The sequence below is a fragment of the Scophthalmus maximus genome, chromosome 22 (genome assembly GCF_022379125.1).
Source record: "Scophthalmus maximus strain ysfricsl-2021 chromosome 22, ASM2237912v1, whole genome shotgun sequence".
NCBI classification, from domain to species: domain Eukaryota; kingdom Metazoa; phylum Chordata; class Actinopteri; order Pleuronectiformes; family Scophthalmidae; genus Scophthalmus; species Scophthalmus maximus.
This window is the reverse complement of record NC_061536.1, coordinates 15,135,064-15,147,820: the sequence shown is the minus strand read 5'-3', so window position 1 is coordinate 15,147,820 and position 12,757 is coordinate 15,135,064. Positions and strand designations below refer to the sequence as shown.

The following is a 12,757-nucleotide window of genomic DNA, read 5'->3' as shown; positions in this document are numbered from 1 at the left end:
ATGCACCAAAAAAATTGCGCAGTGATAGTGAGACCACAGTTACCAATAGGTGCCCCCTGACAGTTAGAGAATAATATTAAATTTAAAAAACAAAGTCATAATGTTGAACCTTTTTTCTTTTTACCTTGATATCTAGTATCATTTTTTTATACTAGTATCGTATCAAAGTTGGAAGTTTTGGTATGGTGATAACCTCAGACAAATCGGACCACACAGTTTAAACATCCATCAGTGTGTGTGAGCCCTCAGAGCTTCGTCGGAGTCTGACTGAGGAGAACAGAGCTGCACTGAAAACTCTTATCTGCAATACAAGCCTGTAGGTGCATGTTAGAATTTAAAGGAAGTGCTGTTGTGTAACGTTCAGAAGGCTCATTTTGTCCCTGGGCCATTAGTATTATAAGGGAAGTTCACTTACATTCAAATATTTGTCCATTGCACACTGGTTTCCGTTCCCTGCAGGGTATTGCTCTCATAAGAGTTCATCCTATGAGCTTCAACCATGGCACATTGGGAAGACTCCCCTCAGGGATGAACATTCACCAGGGTTAGGGTTCAGTTCCAGTTAATTATAAATAAACAAGATGAGGCTGCACACATTGTTTTTGCTAACCTAGTCACAATATCATTCCAATTGCATACAGATAATGTCCATTTAGATTATACCAACAGTAAACTAAACCTACAGAGGTCAACACTGGGACCCAGATGAATTCTTGGAGCTCAATTAATTTACACTGCCACCAGACTACATCTGGATCCCTTCCATTGGAAAGTGATTTCAGACAACTTGTCGGTCCTATCACAATTGATTATCTGATAGTGGGCGGGGCTATACCATGACGTGGAGAGTAGCGACTTTTGTAAACAACCAAGATGGCAGCCGCTGGTGAACAAGCATTTGACTAAAAGTAACAGATATTTTCGCCTCACCGCTAAAACTACAACACTGATTCACAGACATCTCTCTGCTGTAGTCTGTTGACATTTTCACGTCGCTCAACTGACGTCACATGATTCCTTGCTCTCACCGGTTTTAGGTCTATACAATGGCTTCCGGAGGCATTTTGGTTTGCGTCCGTTGGTAACACCTCTTGGAAATTAAAAGTGAACTGCCCATTTTTACTATACACAGTTGAGATGATGGCAATTGCAACTGCGCTACATAAAATAGAAGAGTAACAGGTCAGAAAGGTTATTCTTCGCACTAATTCCAGCTCATCATTCATTTCATTGCAGTCAATTACATCTCACAGTAGGCAGGATATAGTAAATGAGATTTGCGACACATTAGACAGATTAAAACATGAATATTGTGGTCACATTTATGTGGATACCAGCTCACAGAGGGATTACAGCCAATGAAACTGCAGACATTTCAGCGAAACAGGCATTGGAAAATACGGAGATAATGAACAGTCCAATTAGTAAATCTGAGGCAAAAGGAAACATCATCAGAGAGTACATAGGAGAACATATTAACACGACAGAGTGGGACACACCAAACTGAATAAACCACTGCAGCTAAAAGGCAAACATCCATCAGGGTTATGTGATAACTGTCAGACAGAGGAACCATTGGAGCATGTAGTGTTACACTGCCACAAATATACACACGAGCGAGAAGCATTAAAGACTGACTCACACTCCAACACAGTAGGTAGCGGTAATGCACAGGACGCTGTTTGCCATCCGCCAAGAACATGAAAGAAGAAGAAGAAGAAGAACTCGACCGAGCCTCGAGGTGCAGAAGAGGAGCAACATGTTCGCCGTGCAGCTGCTGCGAGTGTCGGTACATGAGCGGATCGGCGCCGCTGCTGAAGACTTCCTGCTGCAGGTGGAGAAAGGAGAAGAAGCGGCTCGAGTCCCGGCGCTGAGAGCGCTGCTCACCGAGCGGCTAACGGCGGCGGCGGAGGAGATCGTCGGTCTGTTAGAGGAAACCGTGGCGGAGTACGAAGACCGAGTGGAGCGGTCCGAGCGGGAGATCTGCCGCCAGAGGAGGCTGCTCGATGCCGTGCTGAAGCCCGAAGTCAGGCTGCACCGAGCAGGTGAGTCCCTGCTGCCTGGAGCCGGAGGACCGCGAGCGGAGACGGCTGTTGTCGACTAGCTAATGCTAACTAGCTAACATGCTCTCCGGTTGCTAAGCTAATGGCTCTGACGTCACTACACGTTGTTACCGAGGTGAATGATTTGGGGCTGATCACTCTATGTATCATAGAGCTCGACACCGAACGACCGTTCAGTTCCTGCAGTCGAGACCTCACGTTGTTTTGAGTTGCGTGTATAAACTAGACATTACGGTAACAGCCGTAAGAAGCGAGTTCACAATAAAAGAAACGTTCCTGAAATATATTCCTAAATTAATGTAATGGTAAAAAAAATCTGCATGTCAGTCTTCCCCGTACGGATGCGTGATCTCCATGCTGTCTGTACTGGGGGGGGGCGGTCTCTGGTGATGGACTGAAGGTGGGGGGCTGCTCTCTGAACTTGTATCTAAGGAGAGTATAGATTAGATTAATTTGAGGACATCATTCTTTTACCTTAAATATAAAAGGCGAATGTCAGCTCATCTGTTTTTTACCAGAGCGTGGTGAAAGCACTATCAGACTTTGCTAACATTAGCCCCAGTCATAGCTGTATCCCTTAGGCAGACTGCATCTCTAACGTTAGCTGTATCTTGGGAGGACAGCAACTCAAAATCAAAATCCAAACTTTGGAAGGTTTGTTGTGGTCAGCCATGGTCCAGGATGTAAACACAAATGGATCATCTTCTCACATTCGTAGTGTGCAATGTTGATGTGACGTGTAGCAGATCCTTTAGATTCTTTCTAGCTTCACACCATGTTGATGCCGGTGACATCATTCGAGGACCTGTTGTATATTAAGTAGCGATGATGTGAAGATGTATTGAAGAGAAGTCCGCCGACACCGTCTTTATTGTATATAAAGGTTTATTAAAAAAAAGACCAGCATCAATATAAGCACCGCAGAGCTCGGGGAGCATCCAGCCAAAGGAACACTCTGACCACACTGCGTAGAACGTGGGCTTATATAGGACCGTTGTGTACATCAGAAGGAACATCTGGTTCACATTTGGTTATATAATGTAAGAAGTAGAACAAAGAGGTTTTGTAAGGAAAGCTCAGGGGGTCCTCAGGAGGCCCCTCACATAACATTACAGAGCAAGAAATATGTGGACCACATGTGCTACTCGCATTTCATAGTGTTGGCAAAGAACTTTTAACCCTTCAGATAGACACTACAGACCTTTCCCTGATTTCATGCAGCTCCATCCACATCCACATCGCAGTAGCTTGTGAAGTTGATGCTCAAAGTCCCATTCAGACTGATTCTGTAGTCCTGATAGTAAACGATGACAGGGATGACTAGCAGTGTCAAGCCCTGTGGGTGAGTCCCTGCTGCCTGGAATCGGAGGACCGCGAGCGAGGACGAGGTCGAGGCGCGCGTCCAGGACACGTGACCTTTTGATTGTGCTTCACCTTTAATCACCTGTTCACCTCCAGCTGCATGCGACAGTTCACATTATGACAAAAGACAAAATGACTTTTAAACTGTAACGATCTCCCTCAGACAATAACTCTGAATCATGTCTAAGCCACAGGAAGAGAAAAACACGTGGTGATGACTGCCTGTTAATGCAATAAACGCCTGACTACTGATTTGCGGTCGCTTAGTAACCGGTTGATTCAGGTGAACCAGAATCAAAATGGTTCCTGGATGCGGACAGAATCGATCAATACATGACGGACACCAGCACATTTGTGAAGCTGTTGTGGCAGATTCGCAAGCGTTTTGCATTTTGCAAAATATTTGAGCCTGTTACGTACTTTTCGTACAGAGAAGGTTTGGTATTTTAATAATCTAATAATATTGAAAGAGATTAGTTTACATCCAACAAAGATACATTTCCCCTGGCAGCTCAAACATTAATACATATACATATATATTATATTACTGTAAGAAGTACCTGTACCTCATCAGTCATTCATGATGTACAGTCATTATACTTTTTGACACCCGACCACACAGGTCAGATGTTAGAGGGAAATTTTATTCTCATATCAACAATTCATATAGTTTGATAAATATTAAACAGTTGCATTAAAACTATTTAATAAATATGAAATTATAAAGGGACAAATAAGCAGTAGATACAATAACAACCTAGAATATTGTCTATGCATTACAGCAGTTTATTGTTCTCAGCGACCAAATCAATTTATTGTCCTTTAACTTCTTATTATCATCTGTTTCTTTTCCAACACTTGTTTAAACTACTTTCATATAAGTAAGATTCTTTTCTAACGCAGAGCTTCACTAATATCTGAGTGGTTCTTTTTTATTTTCTATACTGCATTGATACTTTTTCTTAAGTTCTTTACTTTAAAATTTTTCCCGTAAACTTCAAATATTTTCTCTCACTCCTCTGAAATCCCAGAATGGATTGTACTGCAACCTCACGTTTATCTGTCTCACAACCAGATGTAACACTTTTAATAACGTCTGCCTGTTTCTGTTCATCTGACATCTTAATGATCTGATCAGTGAAGTTAATGACTCTTTGTTGGTTATGATGGATATAATTGATAGCATCTCTCTCCTGTTGTCAGATTTCACGCAGGTCCCTCTGCAGACACAAAAGGATTTCTACTTTTTGCAGTTTTTCTCCCCAACCTCTGAACAGAGATTTCAATGTGTAAAATGCAGAGTTCTCCTTTAAGCTTCTCCTCCTTCTCTCCTTTCCCCTGCAGATGTCCAGCAGCTGATGGTGGGTGAAGAAGAGTTTCCTCCTGAGCAGCAGCAGTGGAGCCCCAGTGTGAAGCACATTAAAGAGGAGGAGGAGCTAGAGCCCCCCCACATTAAAAAGGAGCAGGAGGAAGTGTGGAGCAGTCAGGAAGGAGAGCAGCTTCAAGAGCTGGAGCAAGCTGATATCACCAAGTTCACTGTGAAGAGTGAGGAAGATGAAAAGAAACCTCAAACTGAGGAGAACAGAGAGCACTGTGAAGGACCAGAACCAGCCAGAAACTCAGGTCCTGATGGACATTTAGTACCAGGTCCTAAGGACCAGACTGAAGACTCTTCTGACCCTAAGACTGATGAACGTGAAGATGAGTGGAAGGAGACCAGAGAACCATCAAGTTCAAAGACACTCAAAAACAGTAAAGTGTCTGCTGGTGCTATGAGACGTGGGACTGGTGAGAAACCACATAGCTGTTCTGAGTGTGGTCAAAGTTTTAGGGAAAAGGGAAACCTGCAGAAACATATGACGATTCATACAGGAGAGAAACCATTTAGTTGTTCTGAGTGTGGTCAACATTTTAGGGAAAAGGGAAGCATGCAGAAACATATGATGATTCATACAGGAGAGAACACATGCAACTGCTCTAACTGTGGTAAAATCTTCAGGCGAAAGGGCGACCTGCTGAGACATATGAGGATCCATACAGGAGAGAAACCATTTAGTTGTTCTGAGTGTGGTCAAAGATTTACTCAAAAGGGAAACCTGCAAGAACATATGAGAATTCATACAGGAGAGAAACCATTTAGTTGCAGCGTTTGCAACAAAAGATTTTCCTGGAATTATCAGCGAAAAAAACATAAGTGTGTTAGTGTGTCCACAAAGCTTCATCAGAGTCAGACTGAGGAAAACAGAGAGGACTGTGGAGATCCAGAACCAGCCAGGAACTCAGGTCCTGACGGACATTTAGAACCAGTTCCTGAGGACCAGACTGAAAACTCTTCTGAACCTGACACTGATGACAGTAAAGATTGGAAGGAGACCAGAGAACAATCGGGCTCAAAGACACTCAAAAATAATAAAGTGTCTGCTGCTTATATGAGCTGTAGTACTGGTGAGGAACCATATAGCTGTTCTGAGTGTGGTCAAAGATTTAGGATAAAGACACACTGGCAGAAACATATGAGAATTCATAGAGGAATGAAACCATTTAGTTGCCCTGAGTGTTGCCTAGGACTTTCGGAAAAGAGAAGTCTGCAGCAACATATGATGATTCATACAGGAGAGAAACCATTAAGTTGTTCTGAGTGTAGTCAAAGATTTAGGCATAAAGAAAGCCTGCAGAAACACATGATGATTCATACAGGAGAGAAACCATTTAGTTGTTCCGAGTGTGGTCTAAGATTTAGGATAAAGAGAGACATGCAGACACACATGATGATTCATACAGGAGAGAAACCATATAGTTGCTCTGAGTGTGGTCAAAGATGTAGACGAAAGGAACATCTGAGGTTACATATGAGAATTCATACAGGAGAGAAACCATTTAGTTGTTTGGAGTGTTGTCAAAGATTTCGTCTAAAGGGAACCCTGCAGCAACATATGAAAATTCATACAGGAGAGAAGCCATTCAGTTGTTCCGAGTGTGGTCAAAGATTTAATCAGAAGCAAACGCTGAAGTCACATATGAGGATTCATACAGGAGAGAAGCCATTTAGTTGTTCCGAGTGTGGTCAAAGATTTAATCAGAAGCAAACGCTGAAGTCACATATGAGGATTCATACAGGAGAGAAACCACTTAGTTGCAGAGTTTGCAACAAAAGATTTACCTGGAATTATCAGCGAAAAAAACATCAGTGTGTTGGTGAGTCCTCACAGCTTCATCCAAGTCAGACTGAGGAGACAAAGAAGAATGTGGAGGAACAGAACCAGCTAGGAACTCAGGTCCTGATGGACATTTAGAACCAGGTCCTGATAACCAGGCTGAAAAAACTATTCAAGAGGAACTTCTGTTGCAAACGATACAGTTAGAACGTCCAGATATTTAGCCTGCTAGACGTGACGTGTGATGACAAAATGTTTTTCTACACTCTATACTCCTGACAGTAGAATAAGCCATTTTAAACCAATCTCCCTGAGTAATTCATCACTCAATCTGAATAATATAATGGTAAAACGGGCAGTCATGCAAACAAAAGATTAAAATGCTGTGCTGTCATATAAGTTTTTGGTCATACCGCCAAGCACTACCTCCACTTTTGAAACTGACATTCAATACATTCATAGTCTTTCTGCTCATCATCCTCCATTGACAACTGAGCGACTTCTGGGTCTGCACCATCTACCTGAACTCAGTCATTCGGGCTCACGCTCTGTTTCCTCTGAGGAACATCGTCCAACGTTTTTCGTCCCTGCACACGAGCCAATCGCAGTCTAGTCTGTACTGCTCTGTGGTTGGTCGATGGTCCATCTCTGCAGACTCGCGTGTCATAGGACATGAAATTTTCCAATGATTGAAACTCAACAAAACCTCTTGTTCAAATTCGTTTTTGACCTTCTCCAAGGAGGTTTTATGTTTTTACCTGTTTGTTTGTGAGCAGCATGATGAATAGCTCCTGAACAGATTTCAAGTGAACTTGGTGGAAGGATGGAACATGGAGCAAGAAAGAATCCATGAAATGTTGGTGTAGATCTGGACAAAGGGGCGGAGCCAGGAATGTTATATCTCTTTCTCAATCTCTTTCTGGTGATATGATAGACAGATAGATGGTTTGTTAACATGTTTACATATTTCTCAAAAGAATAATTCATGGTTCTTCATGATAATATAATAAGACATTAAGTGGACTGATTCTATGAGTCTGTGAGGTTTGGTGCAGTTGTTGTTCTCACTGATATTCTAGTTAATTACATCTCATAATTATGTGTAAATTTGAATATACAATCACACACACACATGTATGTATGTATATACACTGAAATAAAGGGAACAAGGTTGGATTCAGAAATACACACAAAATTCCCACGTTTTCTTCAGACGTAATTTTAATGACAGAAAACTTTCAATCAAACTGTTTTCACAACAAAAATTATTCAACCGGTCTCATGTTGACGTCCAAATGTTGATCATCATTTCAACAGTCAAAAAATGGAATATGAGGAAGTTTTTATGGAGCAGAGTCGACATTAAGTGATTTTTAACCGCGAAAATAATTCGTCTCCAGCTTCGCTGATCGGAAAAACGTTATCTTTCTTCGTTTCCGTCTGTTTAACAAACAAAACAAGTATGTTTGCTAAAGATAACCTTCATCTTATAGAACAAACAATGCAGAAAAGACATGTATTCATGTTTATATATAACGTAATAATTAATAAAGTCAAGTTTGTTTATCTGGTTGTATTTGTTTTATTTTTATTTATATTTATTTATATTCAAGTTTATGGTAAAAAATTGTAAAATATCAAGCCTCGATTACATTTCTTCATCATCATAGGAAATCAAACATTTTTATAAATATATATATCGGTTGATATATACGTATTGGGAATTTTAATTCCTAATAACGGCATCAGCCCCAAAGATCCATATGGGTCGACCTCTAGTTGTAAGACTTCACCTCGGAGTTACAATCATTACAATCTTAAAGCTCTGAAGTATCTTCTCTCCGTTGTCGGAGGATTTCAGTCGTCGTAATGCTGATGCTCGCTCAGGTCTGGACCTTCTGCCTCCTGCGACCGACTCGTTTCAGTCTACGCGTGTTGCACCATGTGTCGTTTCATATTGGATACTTGAGTAAAGCTTTTACCACAAACCGAGCAGCTGAACGGTTTCTCCCGCATCTCTCCCGTGTGCTGCGCCATGTGGCGCTTCAGATTTCCTCCTTGTGTGAACCTCACACCACAGACCGGGCAGCTGAACGGCTTCTCTCCTGAATGAGTCCTCAGGTGTTTCTTCAGAGCGCCGCTCGCAATGAAACCTTTTCCGCAGACAGAGCAGCTGAAAGGTTTCTCTCCCGTGTGAATCCTCATGTGAGCTTTAAGGTTGTGTTTGTGATTGAATCTGTTCCCACACTCGCGGCAGCAAAACGGTTTGTCGCTCGGCTCCGTCTCGGTGTTCTCCTCGGCCTCGTCCGGCTCCGACTGCTCGCTGCTGCACTTGTGACGCCTGAACCCAGACAGCCACGTGAACTTTTTGTCACAGACGCTGCAGCTGAACTGTTTCTCTCCCGTGTGGATGGCCATGTGCTGTGTCATGTGAACTTTCTGAGTGAAACCTTTGCCACAGAATGGGCAAGTGAACGGTCTCTCTCCTGTGTGGAGTCTCTCGTGCGTCCTCAGATTGACCATGCGGCCAAATCTTTTTCCGCACTGAGAGCAGCTGAACGGTTTCTCTAAGGTGTGGCTGGTCATGTGGCCCAGCAGCGACCTCTTACAGCCGAACATTTTGCCGCAGTCAGAGCAGCTGAACGGTCTCTCGCCTGTATGAATCCTAGCGTGGGTCTGGAGATGTTCCTTTCGGACAAATATTTTCCCACATTCGGAGCAGCTGAACGATTTCTTGACAGCGATATTTCCTGAATCCATTTCAGAGTTTAAACGTGGCCCAGGTTCACTAAGCTCCTTGACCGAGTCTTCAGTCTGGTCCTCAGGACCTGGTTCTGAACGTCCACCAGGACCTGAGTTCCTGGCTAGTTCTGGTACTCCACAGTCCTCTCTGTCCCTGTCAGTCTGACTCTGAAACTGTGAGGACGGAAGTTTCTCTTCACCAGCCTCTTCCAGCCCGTGAAGCGGCGCTTCCTCCTGTTTGGTCCCCAGCCCGTGAGGCTGCGAGGATTCACCTCCACACTTGTGTCTCTTGAGCTGATAAAGCCACGTGAATCTTCGGTCACAAACCTCGCAGCTGAACCTGTTCTCCTTCGTGTGGACGGACATGTGCTGCGTCAGATGTCCGCCGTGTTTAAAACTTTTACCGCACGCGGTGCAGCCGAACGGTCTCTCTCCCGTGTGGATCCGCATGTGAATGTTCAGATTGTCTTTGCGGCTGAAAACTTTGCCGCACTCGGAGCAGCTGAATGATTTCTCCCCGGCCTTGGATTTTCCGGTCTCCTCGGTCGGACTCTGATAAAACCGCGACGACTCGCAAACACACCGGTGGCTTTTGAGTTGAGTGTACCACGTGAATCTCTCGTCACAGAAGCAGCAGCTGAATCGCTTCTCACCCGTGTGGACGGACATGTGGTAGGTCAGATTCACCTTCTGCGTAAAGCTTCTGCGGCAGACGGGGCAGCTGAACGGTTTCTCTCCTGTGTGAGTCCTCATGTGGATCTTCAGATGTGGGGTGCGGCCAAATATTCTCCCACACTCAGAGCAGCTGTACGTTTTCTTGCCTTTATCACGACTCACGTCACCTGAAGCCACTTCAATGATCTTCAGGGACTTAAAGAGCGACTGAGGTTCGCCGGTTTCCGTCCATTGAACGTCACTGACCTCAGTCGTGAAGTCTGAAGAGTCTGTCGCCCCGTTCACGGCGTCCACATGTAAACATCTGTCTGGATTCAGGTCCCAGACTGATGGAGACTGACTGCTCAACACTTCCTCCTGTTCCTCTTTAATGTGGGGGGGCTCTGGCTCCTCCTGCTTCACACTGGGTCCCCTCTGCTGCTGCTCAGGGGGAAACTCCTCTTCACCAACCATCAGCTGCTGGACGTCTGCAACAAACGAGACAAGTTCAACTGCTGAATCGTGTTTTAGTCACAGGAAGCACAAACAAGAACCACAGAACCTTCTATCACACAGCAGAACCATCTGATGGACTACAAGAAGAAGTACAGTGGCAGGTAAAAAGACGACCGTCCAATCAATGACAGTCCCTTTCGAGGGCCGTACAGACCTTGTCTTATTTGCCATTGTGATTTGCACCTAGCGGCCACCGTAGACAGGAAAGCAGGAAAAACAGGAAAACTAGAACCTCCTTAAACTTCCTTGATGACAACAAGTTCCACTGAAAGGACTTAAGGATGAATAATTTTCTAATGGAACACTAAATCCCCAAAAACACCTTAAGATCTGCAAAAACCCGACAAACATCCCTGAAATAACGAGGTTGTTGTTCCAGAACTTCACAAAGGATCATCCCTCTAAAGGACTGCCACAAACACTACTAAAGAACAACTAGAACTTTCTTAGGGAACCACCACCTAAAGCACCTCAGACATCTCTGTGAGGTTCTCTGATGACCTAACATATTCCTGAATGTTTAAGACTTGTTTCGTTAACTGAGTCAGAGAAGGTTCCTCCCATGTTGTTCCCACCTGAACCTTCGTCTGCTTCACTCTTCACAGTGAACTTGGTGACATCCGCCTCCTCCAGCCCTTGAAGCTGCTCTCGCTCCTGACTGCTCCAAACTTCCTCTGGTTCCTGTTTAATGTGGGGGTGCTGGGTTTGGACCTTCTGTTGCAGACTGGGGTTACGCTGTTCGGGGTGAACCTCGTCTTCATCCTCCAACAGCTGCTGGACGTCTGCAGAGAAAAGTAAACACACAAACATCCGGAAACAATGACGGAAATAAAAACCCTTTGCTCCGTTGTGATTCACGATTTCCCAAGATAACCCCAAGAAAACAGAACCACCTTATTGTCCACTAGAACCTCCAAACAGACAAATGGAACCTCTTACAAAAGAATTAGAACCACTTTCAGGACCCGTCCTCATCAGTGTTCACAAGAGCCTCCAAAAGGAACCCTCTTCAATAACATCGAGCAATACCTTAAGAACCACTAGAAATTCATGACACCCACTCAAGGAACCCAACAACATCCACAATAATCACATGCACTATATAAAGGTCCACAAGAAACAATGACAGGGTCTCTAGAACCCGAAGGACAACTACAACCAACTGAAAGGTCCTAGAACCTCATACAACGCAATCATGCAACGGTTTGATGTTGTGTTCTCAAAACAGATGTTTCGTTACATCTGTTCTCGGCTCTGTTACAGATGTTCCGTTACATCTGTTATCTGCTCTCTTACAGATGTTCTGTTACAGATGTTCTCAGTCACAGATATTCTGTTACAGATGTTCTGTTACAGATGTTCTCAGTCTCGGATGTTTTCAGTCACAGATGTTCTCAGTCACAGATGTTCTGTTACAGTTGTTCTCAGTCACAGATGTTCTGTTACAGATGTTCTCAGTCACAGATGTTCTCAGTCTGAGATGTTTTCAGTCACAGATGTTCTCAGTCACAGATATTCTGTTACAGATGTTCTGTTACAGATGTTCTCAGTCACAAATGTTCTGTTACAGATGTTCTGTTACAGTTAAAAGATGTGAACTAACAGCTGGAACAGAGACGGAGTCACCTGACCGGACCCAGCTAACAGTAGCTCAGCAGCACTAGCATCACAACAACATCCTGTTCGAGCCGCAGGAACAAACCAACCTGCGCCTCGCAGCTCAGGTTCAGGTTCTAAATCCACATCCGGTAACTCGCGGTGTCGGTCCATCTCGCGTCTGTCCAGCAGACGGATCGTTGACGTGGTTCCTGTCGTTATTTACATCCAGATAACGGTTCACTGGACGAACCACCGCCTCAAATCAAGCCGCCTCAAATATCAGCTGTCACTTCCGGGAACGGATTTCAAAACAAAACTCACAAGTGACGAACACGTTGGAGTCAGACCCGTGGGATTCAGGCTGAGGTCCGAATTTTTTCGCCCATTTATATTATATTACTGTTTGAAATTCTGTAATTGGTCTAATTAGGGGCGTGGTCTATTTGATTGACAGCCGGGACTCGCTCGCTCGGTGTTCGCCAAAAAAATAAATAACGAAACTATAAATCCACTAATACTAACCACATATAACTGCTCGTAAATTAGATTTTCATTCACTTATTACAATTGAAATATAATGGTGAAAACTACAACCATTATACATTATAAAAAATTGGAGGGGTTTTCAAGATAGTGTAGTATAATTTTAGTAACATAATTCCTATT

At 43.7% G+C, this 12,757-nt stretch overlaps 2 protein-coding genes across 4 annotated transcripts in view; one reads left to right on the top strand and one right to left on the bottom strand.

Moving 5' to 3' along the window:
* The window catches only part of LOC118291782 (oocyte zinc finger protein XlCOF6-like), a 16,306-nt gene extending 8,160 nt beyond the window's left edge, over positions 1-8,146 (top strand). For both annotated transcript variants that reach the window (XM_035620172.2, XM_035620174.2), the window contains 2 exons: positions 1,742-2,045; positions 4,770-8,146. In XM_035620172.2, the coding sequence (XP_035476065.2) occupies positions 1,742-2,045; positions 4,770-6,718 (2,253 nt within the window). In that variant the 3' untranslated portion in view covers positions 6,719-8,146. The remainder of the gene's footprint in view (positions 1-1,741; positions 2,046-4,769) is intronic.
* On the bottom strand, positions 7,784-12,757 carry LOC118291783 (zinc finger protein 260). Of its 2 annotated transcripts, XM_035620175.2 has the most exons (3): positions 12,199-12,757; positions 11,068-11,274; positions 7,784-10,464 (listed from the first exon to the last, which is right to left on the bottom strand). In XM_035620175.2, exons 1-3 carry the CDS (start codon positions 12,260-12,262, stop codon positions 8,507-8,509), a joined length of 2,229 nt encoding a protein of 742 aa, XP_035476068.2. In that variant the 5' UTR covers positions 12,263-12,757; the 3' UTR covers positions 7,784-8,506. The 2 variants fall into 2 exon arrangements, with proteins under 2 accessions (XP_035476068.2, XP_035476069.2); XM_035620176.2 differs by lacking the exon at positions 11,068-11,274.